This window comes from Rhamphochromis longiceps, linkage group LG17 (assembly GCF_057381845.1).
Source record: "Rhamphochromis longiceps isolate RC_006_pf linkage group LG17, R_longiceps_female_GT1.1, whole genome shotgun sequence".
Taxonomy (NCBI): Eukaryota; Metazoa; Chordata; class Actinopteri; order Cichliformes; family Cichlidae; genus Rhamphochromis; species Rhamphochromis longiceps.
The window spans coordinates 26,185,500-26,212,151 of NC_140573.1; the positions used below are offsets into that span (position 1 = coordinate 26,185,500).

Here is a 26,652-nt window from a genome sequence, read left to right on the forward strand (position 1 = left end):
GTTGCCCCACTTCAGGCACACAAAAATCAGCCAATATTAGGATGGATTAAGAAATTTCTATATGATGCAGTAAAATTGCAGATATGATGATGGTTGATGATGATTTTAACTAACTGATTTTAAGTAGAGCCATGAACATGAATAATGTTACGCTTAAGCATTATTTACAAGCATAACAAGCTTTACAGTGCTGTGAAAAAGGAATTTTCTATTACCCCCCACCCCCCTTTTTTTTGCATATTTGTAATTCTTATATGTTTGAAATCATTAACCAATTTTTTTTATGTTAGAGAAAGATACCCAGAGGGAATACAAAATGTAATTTTTTATTTCATTTATTGAGGGAAACAAAGCTTCTAAACCTACCTGGCCCTGTGTGAAAAAGTAATTGCCCCTCTTGTTGAATCATGAAGAGACTGTGATTATCCACAGCTTTTGGAAAACTGAATTTAATTTCACTAGCCACACTCAGGCCTGATTACTGCCAGACCTGTTGAATCAACAAATATTTTAAATAAAACCTGTGTGAAAAAGTGAAACAGACTACATGACACCAAAACACATCCTGTCACAATCTAAAAACAGTTGAGAAACAAAGACATTTCTAAGGTTTTGGGACTCCAGTGAACCACGGTGAGAGCTGTTATAGACAAAAAGCAAAACTCAGAACAGTGGTGAACCTTCCCCAAATTACTCCAAGAGCTCACAAAAGACCCCAGAACAACATTACAGAACTGCAGGTCTCACTTGTCTCAGTTAAGGTCGGAGTCCATGATTCAACAATAAAACAGAAAAAAATGGCATCCATGGGAGAGTTCCAAGACGAAAACCACTGCTGATCAAACGGTACATAAAGGCTCATCTCATAGTTGCCAAAAAAAAAACCATCTTGATGATCTGGGAGACTTTTGGAAAAATATTCTGTGGACTGATGAGAAAACTGAACTTTTTGAAAGGTCTGAGTCCTGTTACATCTGCTCTAAAACTAACACAGAAGAACATCACAGCAACAGTCAGACATGGCGGTGGTAGTGTGATGGTCTGGGGCTGCTTCGATGCTGTAATTGATGAAACCATGAATTTTGATCTCTACCAGAAAATCCTGAAGGAGAATTTCCGACCATCAGTTTGTGTCCTCAAGCTGAAACACACTTTGGTTATGCAGCAGGACAACAATTTGAAAAACACCAGCAAGTCGACCTCTGAATGTCTCAGAGGCTGGAAAACCATCCGTGATTGAATTAAAACAATTCTGCAGAGAAGAGTGGACCAAAATTCCTCCTCAGTGATCTGAAAGACTCATTGCCAGTTATCACAAACACTTGATTGCAGTTCTTTCTGCCAAGGATGGTGCAACTAGTTTTTAGGGTTAGGGAGCAATTGCTTTTACACACAGGGAGGAAAATTAAAGGTAATAATATATTTAATCGAATAATACAACCCCAAAACTAGTGAGAGTGTTTGGGCTTGACTATTTCACTCAGTGTGACACGGTTTCAATAAAAAGCTGCAATAATCTGCCAGATGATGCAGATTATTGCAGTCACATATTTCAGTGACTTAAAAGGCAGGTTAAAAGAATTCAATTTAAAATGACAGCACCGTGCTACAGTAAAAATTTCATGGGACATGTTTTACTCTCAACATCCAAATGAGCTTTATTTTACAGCATCAGCAGTAGCCTGAGATCTATAAATCTCCGCTCCCCAGCATTCATTACCATCCGAGCATCACATCAATGTGACATCATATTTTAGTGGAGGACAAACTCTTGTCCCCATTATGTGGCTCTGCTGCACATAAGTAAATATTCACTAATAGAAATTGATCTGTACCTGAGGCAAAATGAAAGAAAGAAAGAAAGAAAGAAAGAAAGAAAGAAAGAAAGAAAGAAAGAAAGAAAGAATCTTTTCTTATTAGTTTTTTTTACATCTGGTACACAGTGGTGTTCCCCTGCGTGTCCTTCAGATGGCAGTAGTGACCTTTTTAACAGGCTGCTGTGTCTGATTCAAAGTGCCATCATTAAAATAGGAATTTGTCATGCACGTCAAGCATGCAGACGCCTTTCTTTCTGAAGTGAACAGTTTCTTGCATGAGCAGTGAGTCACACTCGTGGCAATCAATACCGTGACAGTTTTGCTCCGTTGCATGCATCCCGAACGAAAACACGACATGAAAGGCTTCTGTATCAACAGGAAATAAAACATTTTTATTGATCATTTGTGTATATGAAGTTATATAACAACAGTCAGAAAACTCCACAGAGTGAATCACTACACAAAGTGAAACAAAACTGGAAAACACCTCATCAAAAAATGAAGGTATACACAGCAAATATAACCGTCAGCAGGCTCGCCGTCACTGCGAGCGATATGGCAGGAAAAAAACACCCCGAACAGTTCTACAAGATTACAGAGAAAATTTCCACACACAAAATACTCAAGCAGGCAGTTGATATACACAAAGGCAACTAGGATCTTTCTACAGCATCAGATTCTAATACTTTACACAGCTTTGTTTTTGAAAGGTCAGTGTGGCTTTTTGTCGGTGTCACTGGAGAGATTCTTCAGTTCCTTGTCATACAGAAGAGAGCTTGAATTTAGGGTGTGGGGGGTGATTACGCGTGCGCACTTTTTTTTGGTGGGGAATCGCAGTAACAGGAGCATTGCGCTGCAGCGCAGGTAATGGCTTTTGCTTTGTAGTTTCCTCCACACGCCTCACAATCCGATGGGTTTTGCAATGCTGCCCATTTACTGAATTCCCTGATACGTTCGTGCACTTGTGATATTTTCATATAATTCGGTTTGATTTACTCTCAGCTTTGATTGGATAATTCCTTTGGTGCAACCTCTCTGCATTAGTATTCATGTCAAATTGCTTGGGCCATTTTTGCAAAGAGTGCACCTTTTACTTTAATATATTTTTCTGTTATTTAAATCTGAAGCTGTACTGGAATTCATGGATCTATATATGGAAAACATGTCAAATAAAAGTTCCCCCAGCTGAAGAGGGATTGGGAATACAGCTGTATTAAAGTATGCTCAGTGATATTGGAATGCTATCACAGGGGAGGTTGTTTGATTGTTTTTACCCCATAGGATTATGAAATGAATCCATAATAGCTGAAAAAATATTAAAAATATGTTCTTTTAAACAACAACAAGTGCAAGGTACATCTAATTAATTAAAGTAATCTACACCAACACGGTCCTCACTGTACATTCAGAGTTTTCATCTCAAATAGAAAAGGGGTTTTGAATCAACAGGGGAGATAAATAAATAAATAAATAAAAATACATAAATAAAATAACTCTAATGAAAATGGATTAACGATGATGAGATATAGCATCTGGATAAAAGAGCGATATTTTGCAGCTGAATAATCATTCAGGTCACTTTATATTTATTCTAGATATACATTTTCTTTGACACGATTATGTAAATATATACATGGCATTTTTAAGGGGGTATCTAAATGCAGAATCTTGTTTGGTATTTAACGAAGACTCCCTGAAACTTCTGATGCTGGAACTGTGTGCAAGAAGAGAAAATGAACCTGCGGAAAAGGGAGGGAACCCTAAACAGAGTTCAGCAGGTGTCAAGCTCCAAACTATAAGCTGAATCTAAGTGTGCTGTGTCCTAACCATTTCACTGGAAAGGAGAAAACATCTCTCTGGACTGGATTCATCCTCGAAGGGTTATAATCTCTTTTCTCGGGCAACGCCACCCACGTTAACACTATGGGATGAACATACAAGTATTGCACAGTGCTCAACAAAATGCTGTGTGAAGCAACCCGCTCTCGCTCGGATAAAAGCCTCCTCCTTTTTTTTTTTTCTTTTTTTTTTGGCTGCGTGCAGTCACGCTCTCTCTCTCTCTCTCGTCCTCTCTTTGCGTGTAGAAGGAAAAAATGGCATTAAACGCTACGACATCACTACAGAACAGACTGGATTCGCTACCTACTGATAAGTCTACATCTCTAAGCACACACGGCAGTCACAGTGATACACAAAGCAGTCCTCAGAAGACTCCTATGGAATGACAAGTAGCTTTTTCATAATAGTGCTATCAACTACACAATAACATTGAAAACATTTAGAAAGTCCTCCTGAAGCTGTGTATCGAGTATATGCAAGAGGTTCCTCCAAGATAAGAGACTTCATGGTTTTCATGGATTACAACTTACTCCTTTCCTAATTGGACCCGTAGTAAAGGACATAATGAACTAATAGCCTACGCAGACCATTAACTTTTACGGTTATTTCGTGCTCCCCTGGTGTAGTCCTGTGCCAACAAGAAAACAAAACTGATGTAATTGCTGTTGGCTGAAATGTGATTTGTCATCATTGCTTTCTTTCTTTTTTTCCTGTTTTTTTTTTTCTTGTTGTTGTTTTTTGGATTTAATTAATCCAATCAAGCAGGAGGCTCTCTGGCTCCGCCCCCTGCCCCTCCCCTCCTGTAGGTGTCCTGAAATAAAGCCGGCCAACAATCATCCAAAAATGGTTTCTAAAGAAGTCAACAAGCTAGTTCATCCAGTGCAAAATAGCAGCCACATAAAAGTTAAAATTGGCAGTAAAACATGGCTAGCTCTATTGTCACTGTGAGAAGGCAACGCAAAGCAAAGACTGCGATTCAGGGCACCACTGCAGCCAAAGACATTGTTCCCAATAAACCAAAGCTACAACCACTAGCAAGTGGGAGTGTGCATGAAGAGAGGGTCTCTACAGAAAGTCACCTCCCCGTAAATGGCAGTGTTTAGACTAAACTCGCTTCACCTCTGTCAATGTCACATTGACACAAAGTTTAAACATTACTCTTGATTTCTTTTTTTTTGTTCTCTCCTCTGATTGAAGGCAAGGGGATCCTATCAGAAGAGTCTCCCCTGGTGTCAGTAGATCCCCCCTCCCTCCCGTCCCAGCGTTTAGTAAAGATTGTAAAAAAAAACATGCACTTTACTAAAAATAGTCAAGACGCTGAATTAATCTAAAAAATAGTCCTCTTAAAACCAGAGCCCAGAGTGCAACCCCCACCCACCCCCCCTTTTTTCTTTTAAACTCCCTCACAAATGCCGGACCCCAGCCTAAACGCGATACACCTCCAGCAACGACAAGGCTGTTTAAAGTAAGCAGTTAACAAAATATTGTTAGAACGAGTTTAAGGACACAATGGCTACAGCTTGGTGCTTTTTCCACATGGGGGTTGTTTCTAAAGGGGTGTTTCTTGGAGGCAATCACTTCCATTGTTGGAAAAGAAAACTAACCTTTAACTTGAGGACCTATTTCAGATGGAACTGCCAAACAAGGAAAAAATGAAATGCTAAGTGGTAACAAGTGTGCCTCAAGCTAAAACATGTAGGTCCTCGGATTGAGAAATAGGTACAAAAAGTCATAAGAAATCATGTGCTTGTATAATTTCCAGCAGCATAATTTATCCTACAGAACCATAGTAGTTAATGGCCTTGTATTTTGGAGTTTTGTGTGGATATATTCATCCGTTTGTCTTTTCTGTAACGATCCTTTGCTGAACTTAAAGTCCTTTACAATGTGAATATATTTCCACTAGCGTCTTGCAGGTTGGAATTCTTTTTTTTCTGGAATGCAATAAGGTAATAAGGTAGAATTTTTAAATCCTGGGATATATAATATTGGCTTTCCTCTATATCTGCATTTACATAATTTAAAATAGAACATCTTATTAAAAACATCAAGATATACACAGATTAGGAAACGGGTAACAACATACAAACACATAAACTAGAAATCATTTATGTCTGCATACTTATATATACAACTGTGGTACAATAAATTCTTTCAGTCATGCGCTATCTATACAGATCATATTGCTTAAAAGAAGGGGGCATTTGGTCTGGGCGGTTAAGGGCTTGGAGATGGAAATCAAAAACTGCTGAATCAAAGCGAGAACCTGATAGAAAAAAGCAGAGAACAGATGTTGCAGGACACTTCAACAATTAGGACTGTGTGTGAACTTAGGAGTGATGAATCTGGGAGAGGTCGACGGGTGGGGGAGGGGGTAAAGTGGGACAGGGAGTTACATGGATGGACCCATATATCACTGAGGTATTTACACATACTGGCTAAAGAGTACTACAAGGCAGGTACTGAAAGAGCCCTGCCTATTTCTTGACGGAGAGCTGAGCATCCACCTCCTCCTCAGGCTTCAGCACGTGCCACTGGGCGATGGGTCTCCTGGGGTTGGCCAGCATGTCGGACCAGTGGCGCAGCTCCGTCCCCGAGCTGTTGAGGCCCACAAAGACCTTGCCGATGGCATCGTTCTTGCCGATCTTGTCATAGTCCAGAACAGTTATAACAACTTGCACTTTCTGTAGAGGGGGAAAGAGAGGAGGAAAGAAGGAGACAAAAAAAGAGTGTAAACTCCATCTACTAATGTTTACTTCAATTAATGTCTTTTTTTAAAGTCTGTTTTTGTTAGCCAAAATTAACATTCATTAGATCTATACCTTGTTAAACAAGCTAATGAGTCATTATCACTGACCAGCAACCCTCCAGTTTTACCTTCTCATCATTCTGTCTTCTATGCATGATTTCTATCCTGGACTCAGTTGCTATTAGGGATGGGTAAAATGGTAAATGGTAAATGGCCTGTATTTATATAGCGCTTTACTAGTCCCTAAGGACCCCAAAGCGCTTTACATATCCAGTCATCCACCCATTCACACACACATTCACACACTGGTGATGGCAAGCTACATTGTAGCCACAGCCACCCTGGGGCGCACTGACAGAGGCGAGGCTGCCGGACACTGGCGCCACCGGGCCCTCTGACCACCACCAGTAGGCAACGGGTGAAGTGTCTTGCCCAAGGACACAACGACCAAGACTGTCCAAGCCGGGGCTCGAACCGGCAACCTTCCGATTACGAGGCGAACTCCCAACTCTTGAGCCACGATCACCCCAAAACAGTTCGTGTTGAGAACCGGTTCCCACTGTTTCAATTCCTTGGAATCGTTTGCCATTTTTGCAAACGATTCCCTTATCGATTCCAGTCGCCCCGAATGATGTCACCACGTTGCGGAGCGTCATTTACCTGGCAGGAAACATGGCGGCTCAAACGCTCAAAAGTTTGGTCATACTTTACGAGAACGGATGACAACAGGGCAACTTGCAATACTTGCAAAGTAGATATTTCATTTAAGGGAGGAAACACTACGAATATGCAAAAGCATTTGCTCACAAAACACGCGATGACCTTAAATGAATGTCGTGTTTTTAATTCCGCTCCGGACTCGTGAATCTCAACCCAGCAGCAGCGGTAACGTTTGCACGTCCTCTCCCGTTAATGCGGCAGGTAAATAATCAACTAACAGTGCATATGATGTTAGCGCGATCTGCCTTATTACAAAACCTGCCATTACTGTGCATTTAGGTGATCATGATGAGACAGACAGAGTCTGGCTGGCTCAGATGCTGGCAGTTCTCGCTGCAGTCTACCGGTAGCGTCTCCTTTCAGGCCAGGATAGACGAATGTCACCGAGCAGTGACTAAGTTTGTGGTCAAAGGCTTGCACCCATTTGCCACAGCAGATGCCCCCGATTTCACTTTGGTAAGTGAATGTGTTTAATTGTAGGCAGGGACATTTCTGGATATTCTTGTGTAATTGCTACAGAATAATTTATGTTATACTTTGTTATTGCTACAGAAGAATATTTATTTTATAATTTTACATTTACAATTTTTTTCCCCGGGGACCCTGTGACACCCCATTGAAGAGCCATAGGCTGGATCTCTTAAGATCTCACTGCTGGGTTTGTAAGGCCATGTTACTCCTAAATTTCTATCTTGCTCAAAGAGAAGATATAAAACGAAGTTCTAAGCTAATCGACCTGTGTGTTCTCCTTTTTTAAAAAGAATCTATAAGAGAATTGATAAAGAATCGAATCATTAAACAGAATCGAAAATGGAATCGGAATCGTGAAAATCTTATCAATACCCATCCCTAGTTGTTATGTCTAAGTCTAATTTAATGATTAAGTGATTCTTAAAAGAGGATAACAACAGGTCATTAAAAGAAGGTGGGGCTTTAGTAGCTGTTGTGGAGTGCTGCTGCCATTTTTCATATACAGTCTATGGTTTTGTTGTAGAATTGAAAGGCCCGAGTCTTGTTAGGCAAACACGATTTAAAGGTCAGTTTTTAATTCTGTGCTTTTTATTTGTTTCAAAAATTGATTCACATTCATTTTCTAATAACTTTTAGCTCTAGTCCTAGCTTCAAAAACACCCAATACAATCTGAAGAAAGACAATTACATGTCATATAATGTGTTATGATCAGAGACAAAGGTTTTGATGCTTCTTTACTTACATGATCATCTCTGTGAGGTTTTCTCTTGTGATTTGTGTTTTTGAGCAGTACTTTACATATTGGACTTCTGATACAGTAGGTGTTTCTTGTTCTTTGTGGAAGGGTGGATATGTAATGCACGTATTAGAGTATTAAGCGCCAACAGTTCCTCATTATTTCTCTAAATGGTATAGTGCAGGGAATGAGGTGCTCCTTGAGACATTAGTGTTGATTAACAGTAACAAACACTCCCGATCAAGCTTGGCTTATATTCAGCGCCAAGCACAGCAAAATGTGTGATTACTCAGAGGTCTGAGACTCAGCTTCACTGTGTGTTTATTCAAAGGGACGCTGCAAAGAGGAGTGACCCGGGCGTCAATCTCTGGCAGAGAATATGAATTAGTGCACAAAGCGTCCTGATTAAGTTTCGATCCACTGGCAGACTGAGATGGAACTACCGCCACCTGCATGAGCTCTGAGTCGCTGTTCTAAAAGAGCATGCCTAATACGCCATGTAATGAAATACTGAATAAGGCTCCCAGATGGCCAGTTGGGGTTAGTGGGTTTTTAAAGGGACACTTCAGCTTTAAATTGGTCATTCAAACACGGCTTTCTTTAAAGGAAAATTAGCAGACCTTCGTGTTATTCATCACTGACCAGCAAGTACTGTTTTTTCTTGCTGTGACTGATTTGCCAATAATAATCATATTAGTGACACCATTTAAACAACAGCTCAGCAGTTTTCGAAACAAGCTTAATAGCTTTCATGGAATGAAATATGAAGATTAAATACAAGAAAAAAAATAATGTCATGAACATTTATAACATGTATTTGTCTTTTAATTCACTTTACCATCTCCAGCTGTTCAGAGGCCAGAATTTGAAATATATTTTTATACGTTTTTTTTTTTTCAGTTTAACACAAGCACATAAGTGACTGTTTTTTCCCCTATTTGTTCAGTTCTATGCTCAAGTCAAATATAGAAAGGTTAAAAAAACTGCACTTAATTTGCAAACAAGCTAGAGTTTGATGTCAAATGGGCTCACGGACTATAAGGAGAGCATGTGTACATCTCAAATGGTGTCTGCACAGCTAATTGCGTGTGGGCTAAGGACACTGCGAAATAACACGAGTCAATAACTAACCTTCTGTTTTTGTTACAAGATAGTCCAATTAAAGCACTGCTTGTAATTCCCACGCAATCTCTGAGACAATTAAAATCTTTCGATTATTTACTTAGAAAGTCCCTGGGTCAGGTTGGCGTCAAAGCCAACGCTTTGCCTCTGCAGACTTCTATATGTCTGTGTAATTTAAGAATTGTGCTTGAGAACTTGATTAGCAAATTAAACTGTACTGGTGGAAACAGAACGTGTCTAATTAAGAGTCTTCCCAGTTCTGAGTGTCTTCATTTCAAATCAGATGCAATACAGCCAGAGGCCTAAAGAGGTGTCAGTGATGACAGGCTTCTTTAATTTAGCATTTAGCTCTTAGGTAGCTGGACTTTAACTCTTTTTCTACGATCGAATTAAGTCTTTTAAGTGTGTTTAATTCTCGTATTGCTTTTACTGCTCAATAAATCTAATCAATGACAATTTTTGCATTTGACCAATTATTTAATAATCAACCTGGTTCTTGTTGATGAGATGAGAAATGTAAATTTAGCCAACATACTGGCATGAGCAACACTAAATAAGGCCATGTTTGGATGGGGTTGATTGGGATCAGCGGTGTTTAAATTAAATCTGAGGCACGCTGTACCAAACCTGTGATTTTTGAAATGTGGCAGCCTTAATCAATTTGACTTAATTACTGTATTGCCTGAAGAGATAATCTTGTTTGTTGCTATCCCTTTCTGGCACAGGTTATGTATCCTTTATCCTTTTTTCCCCCATAATGTCCTGGAAAAGCATCTGTGCTTCCTTTTCTTCTCGAATCACAGCTACAGCATCTATTTTTCTATTGCTCTAATTATTGCAGCATACTTGGTTAAATGTAAATAATGATGCTGATGAATGCTAATCATTGTGATATATGCTACAAACAGCACCAAGATCCATGCTACGGGCAAGAACAAAGTGCAGACAATCACATCCGTAGAGCAATTGGCTTGTCAAATTGCAAAACCCAGCTGATTTTAAGTGAAGCGCCTCTCATTATTCTGTTATGATGAAAAGCCTCTAAACTGATCATTTGGTAAATGAGCTCCCACTTAACAATGGCTTATATGCAACCAAATGTTTGCTGCTGGTTTTTATAGTTCAGTTTTACCCAATGATATAGCACTCTGCCCCGTAGAAAACATGATTTCAGAGTTTTACGAATGTTTTGCAAACAGATGAAAAATGTACCTGGATTTGTTCAAATGGGACTTCAAAGCTAAAGGACTCGTTATAGTAAGGGTTGAGGGTGTTCTTCTTGATTGTCGTCTTCTTCTTCTTCAGCCTCTTACCATTTTGCATCAGGTGGATTTTCACATATGGGTCTAAAAAAAGGAAAAAGTTATGTTACAAATTGTTCTCAAGATTAGAATCCAGTCATGATCGCTTCAGTCAAAGAACATTGTTATTTCTTCTGCAGCAATTTATATTTGGCAATGCGACTCAGTTCTGGGACTTCCCCATCCTTCCATGTGCACAAAAAGTCCAAGTTTTAGAGAACAACATAGAAGGGAGAAGGCAACAATGCCAACAGACTTGACATTGATTAAATCTGAAACAGAAGTGGGTTGCAAAGCAGCTTGCAGTGGCTACATGGATTCTTGCTTTATAGCCACCTGTTCGCTCCATGGGCCACATTCACAAATGCATTGTACCAGCAGAAACTGGGTTTTAGCGTAAAAAAAAAAGGTGCTCTCAGTGGCAAGACTACATTGAGAGATGGGAACTCAGGTGGTGGGAACTAAATCACGTGCACAAACTGATTTACTGATGTTCGAAATGCACATTTTAAAGCCAATTTCATCAAAATGTCCTATGTTTTGTGCTTAAATTGTGAAATAAACTAATTGCTTCGGTCTTTATAAAGCAGCACAGCTTTTGAGTTTGGGTCCAGTGAGCTGGACTGGATTTCGCAAACTTAGAGAACTCTTACATAATGTTTAGCCCATTCTATCTTCTTGTTACATCTGATTTTATTCATGATTTCCAGGTCCAAATGCTCCTTTGGTTCACAAGAATGAACACATGCTGAGGCACCACTGACAGTGAAAAGGAATCCAATTTATCTCAGCTTCAATAAAACAATCAGTGTAGCTATTCTCCCAGCTGTTAACAACCTCAGCAAACTTTAGCAAAGTTGGAGATCATCAAAGGTTTGATTGTTTATATCTAACTATGCATGCTGTTCTGACTTATTTATAGAAAAAAAACACATACAGCATTGTATAACTTTGGAATCATAAACAGGAAACTAAAAAATAAACAATGACATTTGGAGCACTGATAAAGTTGAGCTAGTTGGCCCATAATGATCTGCTATCTTGTAGCTAGCTAATGAGCTATGGTAAATCTAATGTAGACATGTTGGCATGGGAAAATTCTTAATAAATGGTCTTATTGGCAGCTATGAAACATTTTTTTATTGTAGACTTAATGTCCACACTGAATCTTCGTCAGACCGAGAGTGATTCTTTTGTAAAGCTTTAATCTTTGTGACATCCAGGACACCATGAGCCCATAGGCTGTTCGCGTACACTGTAGCCGGAGGGCTTAAAAACAACAAAAAAGTTAAAAGACAGCAAAATGCCCTGCAGAGCTCAGGGTGATCATTGTTTGTGTGCTTGTTATTATGAGACATCCCTTTAAAATAAATCTAGTCATTTGATCCATTGAGAATACAAAAATACTGATATAGTTCACCATCAGAGTCCAGTGTGTTTATATCACTCAGTTAACCTTCCCCTTTCAAGAGCCCCATTGTCATCTGTCCAAATGCCACCTCAAGTGGCACCCAAATGGTCTGCTTTGCCCGTCCTCATCTGGCAATCAGGTGGAGTGTGTGTCTGAAAATATCAAACCACCCACCGCTTCCATTTATGATGTGATGCCACTCGTCCTAATTTGTTTATGTTCTCCACATAGCTATTAAGACCAAACTGGAAAAGAGGAGAGTTTGTATCTTTCTTTGGGCATAACCTGCAACTGACACGATGGCAGGAAGCCTTTTGAATAGTCAGATAAGTATCAGAGTTTTTTGGTTTAACTGACTGATTAAAAGGACAGAATGAGGCTCCTGAATTCAACATTTAAGAGCTTCATGAGCCCAAACTACGAGCAGCCAAAGACTGCAATCACCTCCATTGTAATTTTTAGCAGACCTCCCTCTCCCCAGCCACCTCCTCCAGATTGTCCGGGGGAACACCAAGGCGTTCCCAGGCCAGCCGAGAGATATAATCTCTCTAGCGTGTCCTGGGTCTGCCCCGGGGCCTCCTCCTGGTGGGACATGCCCGGAACACCTCACCCAGGAGGCGCCCAGGGGGCATCCTTGTCAGATGCCCGAACCACCTCAACTGGCTCCTTTCGATGTGGAGGAGCAGCAGCTTTACTCTGAGCCCCTCCCGAATGGCATTTCCGCCGCTTGTATCTGCGATCTTGTTCTTTCGGTCACTACCCAAAGCTCGTGACCATAGGTTAGCGTAGGGATGTAGATCGACCGGTAAATTGAGAGCTTCGCTTTTACACTCAGCTCTCTCTTCACCACAACAGAGCGGTACAGCGTCCGCATCGCTGTGGCCGCTGCACCAATCCGTCTGCCGATCTCCTGGTCCCTTCTCCTAGTCACTCGCGAACAAAACCCTGAGATACTTAAACTCCTCCACTTGGGGCAGGAACTCGTCCCTGACCCGGAGTGGGCACTCCACGCTTTTCCGGCTGAAGACCATGGCCTAAGATTTGGAGGTGCTGATCCTCATTCCCACCGCTCCACGAATAGGTTTTACGAAAGCCTTAAAACAAGCTCATGACACCAATAAAAAGTTGCTGGCATCTTCTGTAATGGGAAATTTGACACCCAGTTGTTTCCAAGGAACCTGTGAGGTGATTTTTTGTTGTTGTTATTAAGAAGGCAGACTATGGGAATAAAAAAAAAAAGCTGGTATAAACTTTTTCAAAAGCAGTCGCTGCAAGCAAACATTTGGGTTTATTCTTTTTTGAAGGAATAAACTCTGAAAGTACTCCGACTTTCATCTCCAAAGCCTCTTTTTTTTCTTTTTCTTTTACAGCCTTTTGAAACTGATAAGTTTTGCTGAGGGGTGTCTACTAAACGCTGGCGAAGAAACTCACTGAAATCTTCTGCTTTTCTTCATGACCTTTGTAAATGCTCTCAGTCTCATGTTTCAAATCTTATTGAATACAACTTGAAGTTAAATGTACATTTTATTGTTCTTCAGACTGGGTCTACTTTGTAAACTGACCCGTTTGATATCCTCTAAGAGCGCTGTGTCAATCAGTTGCTCATTGGAGGCTGTACAACACAAACATCAATGAGTAGTGGGTGATGTCCAGAAAAGCATCTAATTACATCTGTAGTTCTTATCATTAAATTGATGTGTTGCTTACACACACTGTGAGACAATTTTTCTGTTGGGTATCCTGAAAACAAACTGCAAGGAGCAGTTTGGCAATGCAGCATTAATTAACATGGAAATGTCAGGTAAACCTTTCACAGTTTGTGTTAATCACAAATTCACTCCTGAAGTTACACGATTATGCCACTAAACTCACCTAAATTAATATCTTGAGCTGTATCGCCTAGAATGCCAAGTTGCTGTTAGTGCAGCAAATGGGGGAGGGGTCACATGAGATACTGAAATCAAAGATTTTTATACTTCTTCCTTTATAGAGATAGTTTTTATCATTTTCCTTAAGAAATCAATAACTATTCCTTTATTTTCATTTGTCTTTTAACTGAATGGACTTCATGCTTTAGGATTTTAGTGAAATTCTCATGATGTTTTAAACATTTATGCAAAACTTCAACAAATCTCAAACTTTTTCTTGCAGCTACAGATGAATTACAGTGAAAAAGTTAGATTTGTGTATTAATAAACTTACTGCTACTGTTCGCGGCGTGAAAAATGTAGAGCAGATTGTTGAAAATTGTGGTTACACATGGGAAGGCGGCTTAATGACGTTAAATGTTCTCCGATCTCGGCGCACGAGGAGGGAAAAAAAAAGACCACTTAGAGTCATTTATCACTTAAGACAACAGGCTCCTTGAAAGACACATGAAAAACAAATAAGCACGATAATCTCCTAGATGCAAATGAGGCAGGCTTTTGCCTGAGGATAACAACATCATCCTCCAGCTACTGAACCCTAGAGCTGTGCATTGGCATGAATAAGTAGTAAGAGCCTGAACTGGAGCCTATAATTAGTTGTTGAAACACCACTTGATCTGATAATCTGGATTCATCTCTGGGTCCCATATGCACAAAGTCTTTATAATGCTTTAGGATTTCTCATGAGCGAGCAGCTCTGAAAAAAGCAAAATTAAAAGAAAAAAAAAAAGTTCAAACTTTATGATTTTTCACAGTAGCACAAACTGAACAAGCTTAGCTCTCTTAATCTTTTATCCAATTTAGGGGAATGAGGATCTGACTGTCCATGGCAGCTGACATGAATATAGAGAGAAAACAGCGCAAACAGAGTGAGAGGGAGAAAAGCAGCAGAATAAATAGATGGCAGAGACATGAGTGAAATGGTAACAGGCTTCTAATGGAGTGGGTGTCCATTATTACTCCCCTGCTGAGAAGAGCTGGAGTGCCGGGATGAGAAAAACAGCGAGGGAGGGCTGTGCGTAGGAAATAAATACTGCTTCCAACGTATCTCATAAAGAGGATACACAGCCTCCGTATATCTCAAACAGCAGTATATGTCCCTTTGAATATTCTTATGAATGAAATCAGAGCTTCACTAACAGAACTAACACAACGAAGCTTCAAGTTGCTACAAGTAACTTGGAAGGAATGGCCATTTTGATCCCTTTAGATTTTCTGTGGAAGTTCCTTTTTCTCCCTTTTCTTCCCCCAACTCAGCTTCAGTACAGACTCCTCTGTTATTAAGTTCACAGGTCCAAAGAAGGTCAAAGATAAAAGCTTAGTAATGGCATAGACAGTGTAGAATGAATATAAGTGAGATGTCAGATTCCAGAGTTCAAAATCCATCTCTAGCTGACTTTTCGATCTTTACAGCTCACTCATAATAACCTTCTAAAATGGGTCTTATATATATGGACTTGATTGCTATATACACTGTGCTCACCTACCCGAGCCAAAAGCCACTTTCTTCCAAAGCTGATCATCGTTCTTATATCGCAGGAAACAGAAAGTCTTGGTAGAATAAGTGTTATAAGCACAAACAAAAACCTATTGTTTTTGTCAGAGAAAGATTGACGATGCTATTTCATATAATGACAGCTCCATTTGATCACTGTGACATTAACTACTGTTTTATGCCTAGAGTTCTTCTTATGTAGCACAACCTGCTTTATGGCTCATACTATTCTAATTACATCCATAATTTACAACGTGAACACCATGTTGCATTTACTAAGACCTGAAACTGACAACTCAGACGACATATTCATTGAGAAAGAGTTCACTAAAGTCATAAACCAAGTGAGAAGTAGAGTCATTTTAAGATAGACTTCTGTGTAACTGGACATCCTTTTGCAACCAGGGGAGTTGCCCCCTGCTGGCCATGAAAAAAAGCACTGTGCAGTGCAAATGTCTTGAGCCACCCCTAATTTTTTCATGAATAAAATGGAAAGTGTGTGCAGCATCTGCAAACATGCATGGAAGCACAGAATGTAAGACAAAAACAGAGCTTAGTTTTCATCTCCTAAAAGTCAGTTTTTAGTATGACCACCTTGTAATGTCTGTAAGTACTCTTCAGGCTATAGTTCTCTCGGCTTCTTGAAGGACATTTCAAAGCTATTTTTTGCTGTGTTTTGTCCCAGAGCTTCCACCATGAATTACAGAGACTCACTCCACAAGACCTGCTGCCACTGATTTTCAATCCACTATTTGTGCATACCGCAAATGTTCCTTCCTATTTTCTTTTCTCAAGAATAGCTTCTTGACTGGTGTATCGTTCAGATCCTGTGTTAGATGTTGTCTGGATTTCTTAAGAATATGACTTACAGAGACTGGTCATCTGCTGTATGGAGTTTTTGAACCTGTCACTTCTTCTTTTGTCCTCCACTTGTCCAGTTTTCTCAAATGTTTTTAAGGACACTTGGCACATTAGTGCCGAGATATGCCAAGTTCAAAGCTAATGCCTCTAAAGTCATTCCACACAGCAGGGATGAGGTAATCTTAAATAAGACATTTATATCCTGTAACCTCATGTAATATTGTATGTAGCAATTTAATGTAATACGTTGTAAGCGGGTTGTAAGCAGTTAAACATGCTAATACTTGCAACTTATGATAAAACAGACCAAAACACTCCATGATCCATTTCTCACACTTCAAGTGAAGACAATGGTTTTTAATTCTTTGTATATTTAATGTTAAATATACAAAGAATATATCCCTAGACTTTCACTATATACGGGAGGGGATTAGCGAACAGTCAATAATACTATCTAATATTGCATACAGCTGTGTATATTAAAATAATGGTACTACAGTGGCTGCGTGTAACTCTTATATTGGTAACTGTGGCTGAAAAGACACCACACCACAGCTGAATGGGATTATGCAAGATAACCCTTTCTCAAAAAAGAAAACACCTGTGGTGCCTCTGCAATCTAGGTGCACTTATCTCTCCAGCCAGCAGATGAGAGTTTGGCATTATTGAGTTTTGGGACGCTCGCTGTACCTTCTATCAAGCCCATTTTACCACCTCCTCCTGGACGGATGTAATCTCTCCCATTTTATGGATGAATGACAGTGCTTGTGATGCAAGAGCGGTTACTCACATGTGTGTACAGCACAGCGGCTCGTCTTTGCTACCCTTAGGGGTTACTCATTGGAGTCCTGGATCTTGGCCACAGTTTTATGAGGCGATGCGCTATCAGCCGTCCGTACATTTCCCACAGGAGGCAAGATGCAGGTTTATGGATAGGCAGGGAGCTCTGAGTCACATCAGCTTTAGAGTTAAGTAGAGCTACTAAAGAGGTCTTATTTTAAAAGTGGTTACTTACACATAGGATTTCAAGCTGTGAATAATTACCATCTGTGACTCATTTTGAATATTCTAGTCATCAAACCTGAAGCTACAGTGCAGAGATATAAAACGCACAATTCGCTCGGACGTTTCCTTTATCTTTGGGTTTGGCTGCTAAGGGTTCTGGCAGAGTTGTGCCAAATGAACACCAATACAAGCAGGGTTAAATATAGCCTGGCTGTCATCTTAGCTTTCCTCCCATCATTTTGGATTTTCCATGGTGGGTGCACCCAGGGGTGACTGTCGGTTTAGTTTTACACACTCAGCTCAGCGGTGAATCACACACGTTTCACGCATACACAAGTGTTTACAGTGAAACTGCTCTCTGGGGCGCAGGCCCACGTAAAACCACCTCCATGAAATCTGATGGAAGTCTTTTTACGATGTTATTTTGTATTCTACTCTCTACGGAGGCTCAAAAGTGCCAAAAAAATATATAATAACTGTAATTGAATGCATTAGAATTACAATAAAAAGGTAGGCTTTAATTATAGCATAAAATGTAACAAATGATGAACCTGCTGTTTCATTTGTTGACCTTTGGATTTATTATTTTTATTTATTTACTTCACATTTCATTTTCTATTTAATTCTGTTTATTAATTTACTTATTTTTAGTTTTAGATTTATGGTGCTGTGGAAAAACTGCAGTAGACATTTATTGTGTAGGACCAGTCTCCATCAAAGACCCACGCTACTTCTATAATGTTAAAGTGTAAGCTTTGGTGAAGCCAATCCATAACTGTTCTAGTTCTTGTATAATTTGGCATGCCTTGGCCTTTTCACCCTGCTTCCCTTCCTTAAGAATGGCTTCTTGACAGCCACCCCTTCCACTGAGACCGTTTCTGATGAGGCTTCAGTGAACAGTAGATGGATCAACTGAAGGGATCCTGTGTCAGGTCATTGCTGTTTCTTAAGGAGATGATTTTCAGGTACTGCTCATCTGGTGTAGACAGTTATTTTGGATTGCCATTTCTTCTGTTGTCCTCTACTTTCCCATTTTCTTTAAGGACAAACTGCAGATATGCCAAGTTTTCATCTTTTTATGATTGAAAGATTCATAGGTCAATTTTAAGTGACTGAAAATGGTCAGGTACACACACTGGACTGACAATGAGCAAAAAAGCAGCCAGCGCCCCCCAAAAAACTTCAGAAAGCCTGCAGATCTGTTGCTTAAGACTACTTTGAAAATTTACACGAAACTCTGACTTACTAGATAAAAAATATAAAGAAATGAGGTGGAAGTTCAACCCTTTTTTCCTTTTCATTATCCCAATCTTTACTTTTCCGCACAACTTTTTTTTTGTATTTTTAAATATTATTTATCCACTTAATGCAAATGAGGGGGTCGTCATTCAAAGTGTATAACTGGTCTACTTTGGGGCTGTTGTAAGACCGAAGCCGCTCAGCAGTCAGGAAATGGTTTTTTAAGTAACAAAACACAGATAAAAGTGAATTAGATATTAGACCTGCATTTATATTAAGCCTTTTTAATGCCTTTAATGCCATATCACTGTCCGATTTACTTCTTACTTTTCCTTTTTTTATTTTGGAAATGGCAAAATTCATAATGTAAAAGCTTGGAAATACACTGTAACTTTTCTAGTTATTATTTCTTACATCTATAGACGCAAAACATAATAAATTCTGCCTTCTCTAATCCCTTTCAAATTGCCTTCTTCTCTCAGGCCTCGTACATCATCCTAATGATCCCTCATGCCCACTACCTTGCTGAGATGACGGGAACCTTAGTCTGACCAGCCAGAGGAGCAAAACAAATAAACCTCTCCAACCCGAGAGGCTTGATAGTGCGCTGGAGCACCAGGTTGGGGCAGTGCGGCTTCATTACCGCTGACATGGTGCCTGTGTGCTTTGATAACCTCCCCCACTGCTGGCCATTACCTGGTTATATGCCACCTCACAGCCGCCTGGGATGTCTTTGAAGATACAAAGAGAGAGGACGAAACATTTTAACTGCCACTACTTCTATAAGCCCGCCGGTACTTATACTGAGTTGCTTCCAAACACTTAGCCTTTGTGTTCCCCACCTCCGAGTCTGACTCACCTTTCATTTCCCTTGGAGACACTATAGTAACGTGAAAAGCTGTATTTTAAGATTTAAACAGAGTAATTTTCACAAAATAAAATGATATGTGCAGGAGGTCAAAAGAGATGTTGGTGATTCAGTTAGAAGCTTTCAAAACTTTAAAATGCATCACAAGGTTCAGAGTTTTTTAAATCCTGACTGCCTGCAACTAAACGTAACGGATCTATTGTAACTATACATTGTGGGGTCGGCTAAAGTGGAAAGAGGAGTAACCTGTCTGTGACGAGGATTATTTTGAGACGACAGCTAAAGAACATGGTGCCTCGCTGCATGTTAAGCAGGAGCAATTCTGAGAGGTGCCAGAAGTCAAGTGTACTTTTAAAACTATTACTTCCAAAGTTTGTTTTCCTAAGAAATGCAGCACGGTGGTAGATTTGGGGCATGCTTCATGAGGAGCAAATCAAAAGAATTATTTCTGATTATACATTGGTTAATGATAATTCCCACATCTTCCTCTGTGAGCCATAATTAGGCATGGTAAACAGGATGACAATAGAAAAGAAGGCTGATCCCAGGCCATCAATTACTTGTCCTCCTCCTTAAGTTCTGGCTGAGCCACTCTGTGGATGGAGGCTAATTATTGTTATTAGAGACCTGCTTATTATTTCATCCATCTGCTGCACATTTAAGTCCATTCTGGGAGCAGAAAAGTAGACACTACTAACAAAAAACAAAGCCCAAACTGCAATTTAGAGTATATTCTGGTTGTATGTAATTACAAACATGCACTGTGCCATTACAGTATGCTAATAATTCACCCTGAAACCCACAGATGAGTGCACACAGATGAAACATGCTCCAATTAAACATGACATATGGTATATGGTGTCAAACTGTCTGGCTTTCCTGGCATTTCCCTTCACTGTAAGAGGAAACCTGGCCTTCAAATTGGAAAGATTTCACACCATTCTAATACTGGCTGGTCCGTGTGGCTGATGGCTCAAAATGCTGACAATCCCACGATGCAAATGGGCACAGGTGAGTGCTAATGCCAATATCAGAAAATTGCAGCGGGGGTGTTTTGTTTTTTGTTTTTTACCAGCCAAATGGCTCCTCGCACTGGTCTGACAGATGAAAGGGAGCTCGGAGCCATTAATGTGCACACTCTTACTGTACCGCAGGATGTTTGGGGTTATATGGATAGACTGGATAGACAAACAGAAAGCAAGTAGACCCGGGTGTTGGTGATGGCTGCTGAAAGAGTCGGAGCAGCTATTTAAAAATGTAAAAAGAAGCCACTGAAGAAAGTCAGAGGAAAAGCAGGAGGGAAAGATTCAGCTTATTGTGTGATTTCTTATTTTATGGTGTCTGTATGACGACTGATATGATCAAAAAAATAGATAGCACCAGGTCCAGAATAATGAAACTGTGTTTGTTTACTGCATCGGGGAATGGATCCATGAAAACCTTCCGTCATTATTAAAATGCTCCTTATATTGGTGGATATTAGTTAAGTTGTCATGTATGTCATAAAAACACTAGGTTGCATAACACAAATGGGTCTGATAATGTCAGACTGCACTATATCAGTTATAAATAGCTTAAATTATAGTCTGATGACTGTAGATGGTGAAGCTGGTGATGCTGTGGGAATGTGCTGAATTCTGATGAAGCCTATCTTTGCTCAACAAAGCTCTAAATGGGACTTTGATATTGTTCTATCTACATCAACCATCAATCTTTTTAAATTATTCATGCTTTTACTGAGCTTTGATCATATTACAGAAGAGTACAGAACACACTGCATTTCATAGTTTCTCTGTTTCGAGCATGTTTTCCTCACAAATGTCAACTTTTATCTGTAACTGATCGCACAGTGAAAAAAGCCATCTCAGGCTGGAAGTACAGTCAGGTACACAAGTATTTGGACACCATTCTTTTTCTGTTCACTGCCAAAGTTGATATTAAATCAAATAATTGTGATGTGATTGTGGTGCAGACTTTAGGCTTTAATTCAAGGGGGTCAATAAAACTATAGCACTTAAACCAAATAAAACCATATTTATGCAGAGTCCCCTATTTCATTCAAGTCTGTAGTTCATAGAAAAAAGACCAGTAATGCCAGTGAGTGTGTGTTGAATCCCGGTTACTGTAATAATAATTAATTAACAGTAGTTTCAGATTTACGTTTAGTTGAGAAGTGTACCCTGATCATAAAATGTTACAAATAATACTTAACTGCACCCTGAAAAATAAGAACTTGCTAATAACATTTTTAAAAGGAACCCCAAAATTGCAAAGCAAAGCAATTTTATTTATTCATTGTTGCACACTGGTACCCATACATCAATGAAAGTACACTGCTGCATGTGGTTTAGGCACTATCTATGTTTATCCATCACACAGTACAGGTTTTAGTCAAGACATCTTCTTTCTAAAACACTCAATCAAACCCAGTGAGAGTCATGAAGAATTATCTTTGGAATAACATGGAGTTCTGATGGTCTTAGTAAAAAGTAGCCAAAGACTAAATCAACATCCACACAGGATTCGCAGCAACCTGGCAGCCAGAAACCACACAGAGTCAATGACATTCAACGACTTCAAGTGATGACAGGCAAAATAACCACTGGTGACACAAAGTGGACGGGAGTTGAACTTTTCAAAGCTCAGAGACAAGCAATTGAAGAGTCTCCAGATAAAAGGGAAGAATATCGTCGACTGACGTAAGACTGGATAGTAAACACATTTGAGGATTACCCGAGCAACAGACAATCTGCTATGGACCAACCGTCAGCTGCAAAGTGATGTGTAACTAGCAAATTGATTCCAGTGTGGATGTTTCTAAACTTCCACCCATTATGTAAACCACAGTTATTCTGGAAGCCTAAACTTACAGAAGAACGGTGTTAAGTTCTTCTAGATCGTTCAGCAATCATTCAAACTTCCTGCCAGCTACCTTGAAAAACTGGTATTATTTTAAAGGCAAAAGATGGTCACATTTATGGCATGTTACATCAAGTTAACTGATTAATAAAACCTGTCCATGACTTTATTGTGCAGCTCTTCTCCTGCACTTTAAAGTCTTATCTTTACCATTTGCAGCATGGCATGTCTGGTTTCAGAGCTGAAATGTGAAAGCAGATGCCTCTGCTATGCAACTCTGCCCACATTGCTAAATTGCCCCCAAAGGAAATATATAGTTTTACAAAATGAGATTGTGTTGTTCCACTTCATAGTGAGAAAGACATTAAAACTTTAATATTGGTCTTTATGTCCAAAAGCACAGTGGATTTCAGTGTCATGGGACTCTATTAAAGTTCAGTCATGTTTTTTTAGTCCCTAGATGAAACATCTGTCCTCTCTGGCTGAAAGAGACACAAAACAAGTCTGTCTGTTTTTGTGCCGTTTGTTTATGTTCCAGTCAGCTGTGGGTGGAGGACTTCCATCCCTCTCATTCAGTTACCATGACATCAGATCCTCTATTCAGACTTGACTGTATTGTGATAAATGTCAACTATTGATCTTAATCCTGTAGAGTTGGAGCTATACCACAGCAGGACAATTCTTTCATTCTTTCAAGCTGTCTAATTTTTTTCATACATACTCTTTTATTCCATGCATTCATTAAGAGGGAAGGCACTGTCTTTATGAGCGTGTTACACTCATTACTGTATTACTGTATGTGTTCTTCAATGTGTGCTAGACAACTTTTTTTTTAAACTTAAACATATTTTGCGAACCTACAGTTGCAGGGTTACACTTGAATATTGGTAATATATTAATAAAAACATTCAAAACCAAAGGAGCAAGTGTGCAAATCAAGTCATGCCTTTTACTACGTAGTAAACAGAGCTGCAGCATGTCAAATACAATGTGACAGATCAAAGTGCATCTCTGAGTCATAGCGATCAATTTTACAACAATGGCAATCATTTTTCATGGCAAATGTCTGAAGAGATTGTAGCATAACTTGAAAACTGAGACCATCCATGACTCCCTCAGTTGCCTCTAACAGCATGATGAGTAACACTGACAATAGGTGAAACACTTGGACTGAATTTTGAGAGATAATCCATAAAATGTTAGAGGAACTGTTAATATTGCAGAACATTAGCATTACAAGGACATTAAATTCATGGAGCGATTGTTTAATTTGTGGCATCAAATCCAACCCTCTTCGGGCTAATCTAGAAACTAAATTGGTCATTTTCATATGAGTTTATCAGCTAATGTTAGCATTGCCAGAATAAGTCCTTCTGGACGCAAGTCTCACACACTGGATCGAATCTGGATCGTTCTTTAAAGATCCCGTCTAAATGATGGAGCCATAACTTTAATATCGGTGATCCCTGGGTCATTTAAAGCTACTACAGTAGACTCACAAGCCAAATCAAATATAAAACACTCAAAATAAGATTTTACTAAAATGTTATTCTCCTACGGCACGCTAGCACAGTTTCACAACATGATTAGCTAATCAGCTGCAGCTACTTACTCTTTAGGGGTGAGATAACAGCCATTTTTAGCATTTTTCTTTGGATTTGTCTACTGAATCATGTCAGTGCCATGTCTCTTCCTTATAAGCTATCCCTCATTACAGTTAGCTGGCTAATCATATCTTGTTTGCTAATGTTATCACTAGCAAAATCAATCTCAGTAGAAATGCTAGCTGGCTGATGTAATCCATGATACTGAGTTGTGCATAAAGTCAGACAGGACTGATTTAACCATCAGTAAATCATATAATGGCACAATGCAAAGACGTGTAATGAATATTTGATTTCTATATTTATAGCTAACGCATGGCAATAGCTATACGATTAGCTACACATGCTTCTAGCATTGATATCTTTGTGGGATCCAAGTCAACTCTGTTGTCATTGCACTGTGAGTTATGTGAGCTATAGAAAGATGACAGCATCATCATGGGTGCCATTAACTGCGTTTCTTTTGTTACAATATAAGCAGTTTCTCAGGGATATTTAGAGACATTCAAAAGATCTTTTTCACAATCAGGTATCTGTCTGGGTGCTGAAAAGAGGAAGAAAAGCTTGCGATGTTGTAGGAGAGGTGAAGTGAGTGCTGCAGTTTGTGTGTCATTACAGACAAAGGCCCTGTCAGAGGAAAAACCAGTTGGCATATGTGCACACCCTTTCAATTCTCCTCACCTGACAAGCCTCCAACATCCATTTTCTTGAGGTTTTTGGCCTCAAGGATGACCACGGTCAGCTTGCCAGCAGTGGGGACATATCGCAGAGAGAAGCAGATATCACCCAGTTTTTCTTGCTGTTGGAAAAACAGAGACATTGCAGAGGTGAGAAAAACAGCTACTTGATGCAAATTTACTCCATCACATGTTCACACCATATGAGGATACATCAGAGAGAAAGTTGCTCATAAACATGTTTACTTGATTCTGCTCTCCACGAGCAGAAAGGGAAGCTTTTAACATGCAAAGCTGCAAGTAGCAGGGTGTCTGTGCTAAAAGTCTAATGGTATTAAAGGTTAATGTACAGGATGCTGACACACTGAGTCATAAAGCTGGTTATAGTAATTACAGTCTAAATCATGATGGAGAAAGATATTTGCTTTAAGTGCACAGATTGGAAGCATTGTAGACTAAATCTAGGAGGGCTGGCACAGAAGACTCTGTGATCAGTGTGAAACTGATCCATTATCAGAAATCCTAACACAGAGCAGTGTCCGTCTGCATCAGTGTAATTAGAGTTTCTGATCTGAAAAACACAAGGTGGAGAATATTAGTAGTGCTAAATCTACAAGCTGGCACAATCTACTGAAAAATTACTGCTAATGAAGCAGGGCACATTTTAAGCATTCATATTTACAGGATACAACTGTGCAGAACATATGGAGATCACAATAAAAAAACCCAAAATTAACAAAATGTGGAGATACTAGTTTTTCAGACAAATTTGCCTTAATAAGTGGAGCATTTTCCAGTGTATTGTACTCCACTGATCAAGACAAGCTGTTAACAATGTAATCATTATGTGAGCCAGCTGTCTGCTGCCCTGATAAATAATTTCAAAATACAGGAAAGAAAAATTAGGACAAAAACACTCTTCGATTACAGTGTAATTTGTCTAAACAGAGAAACTCAGCTGTCGCAGTGTTATACTTGAACTTGATTTCTTTAATGAAAGTCAAAATAGTTGGAATAAAAAAAAACCAAGAAAGTGTGAAAAGAAGAGGAGGATGCATTTAAGTTACAAAGCACACAAATTAAATCGAAAATTGTTTTTTTTTGCTAGGTGGCAAACAGAAATGCAGCATGTCAAATGTAATGTTTCAGATCAAAGTGTATCTCTGAGTCACAGCTTCAGAGTCAAAGCAATCAATTGTACAACAAGCGTCCTGAAGGTTTTCAATCGTCTGCCATGGATTTGATTCCTTGTTTGCAGGAAAAGCCCTGCACTGCACTTCACTGCTTCAAGCAAAGCACCATCACGACACAGGCTCATTATCTGAGACTGAAAAGAGATCGGTTCATATTCTCTCCATATCCTTTATCAACACCTGAAGCAGACACAGCCAATAACTCCCGCTTAGGTCGCACCTGTTTTACATCTGGTCATTTCGAAAAGAGGTTATAAATCAAAGGCAATCCAGATCCGAATATTGACTCTTCATCTTCCATCAACTTCCAATCAAGGTCTATTTCCTCATGTAGAATAGGAGTGCTGAAAATGGCTGCAGTGTGTTTTATATTGTAATGGACCCTCCCCTGCATTTCATTTGTCATCTGCTCCCCTGACTTGTAGCTGCTTTAAAAACCACAGACTAAATAGTCTTACTTTGGTAAATGGCCTGTATTTATATAGCGCTTTACTAGTCCCTAAGGACCCTAAAGCACTTTACATATCCAGTCATCCACCCATTCACACACTGGTGATGGCAAGCTACATTGTAGCCACAGCCACCCTGGGGCGCACTGACAGAGGCGAGGCTGCCGGACACTGGCGCCACCGGGCCCTCTGACCACCACCAGTAGGCAACGGGTGAAGTGTCTTGCCCAAGGACACAACGACCGAGACTGTCCGAGCCGGGGCTCGAACCGGCAACCTTCCGATTACAAGGCGAACTCCCAACTCT

General features: G+C 39.7%; 1 protein-coding gene across 4 annotated transcripts in view; it reads right to left on the minus strand.

Moving 5' to 3' along the window:
• Nucleotides 1-5,060: 5,060 nt before the first annotated feature.
• syt1a (synaptotagmin Ia) overlaps nucleotides 5,061-26,652 on the minus strand; it is a 217,026-nt gene continuing 195,434 nt past the window's right edge. For all 4 annotated transcript variants that reach the window (XM_085386890.1, XM_085386887.1, XM_085386888.1 and 1 more), the window contains 3 exons: nucleotides 24,708-24,825; nucleotides 10,668-10,801; nucleotides 5,061-6,340 (listed from right to left, as the gene is read on the minus strand). In XM_085386890.1, coding sequence (XP_085243016.1) covers nucleotides 6,134-6,340; nucleotides 10,668-10,801; nucleotides 24,708-24,825 — 459 coding nt within the window. In that variant the 3' untranslated portion in view covers nucleotides 5,061-6,133. The remainder of the gene's footprint in view (nucleotides 6,341-10,667; nucleotides 10,802-24,707; nucleotides 24,826-26,652) is intronic.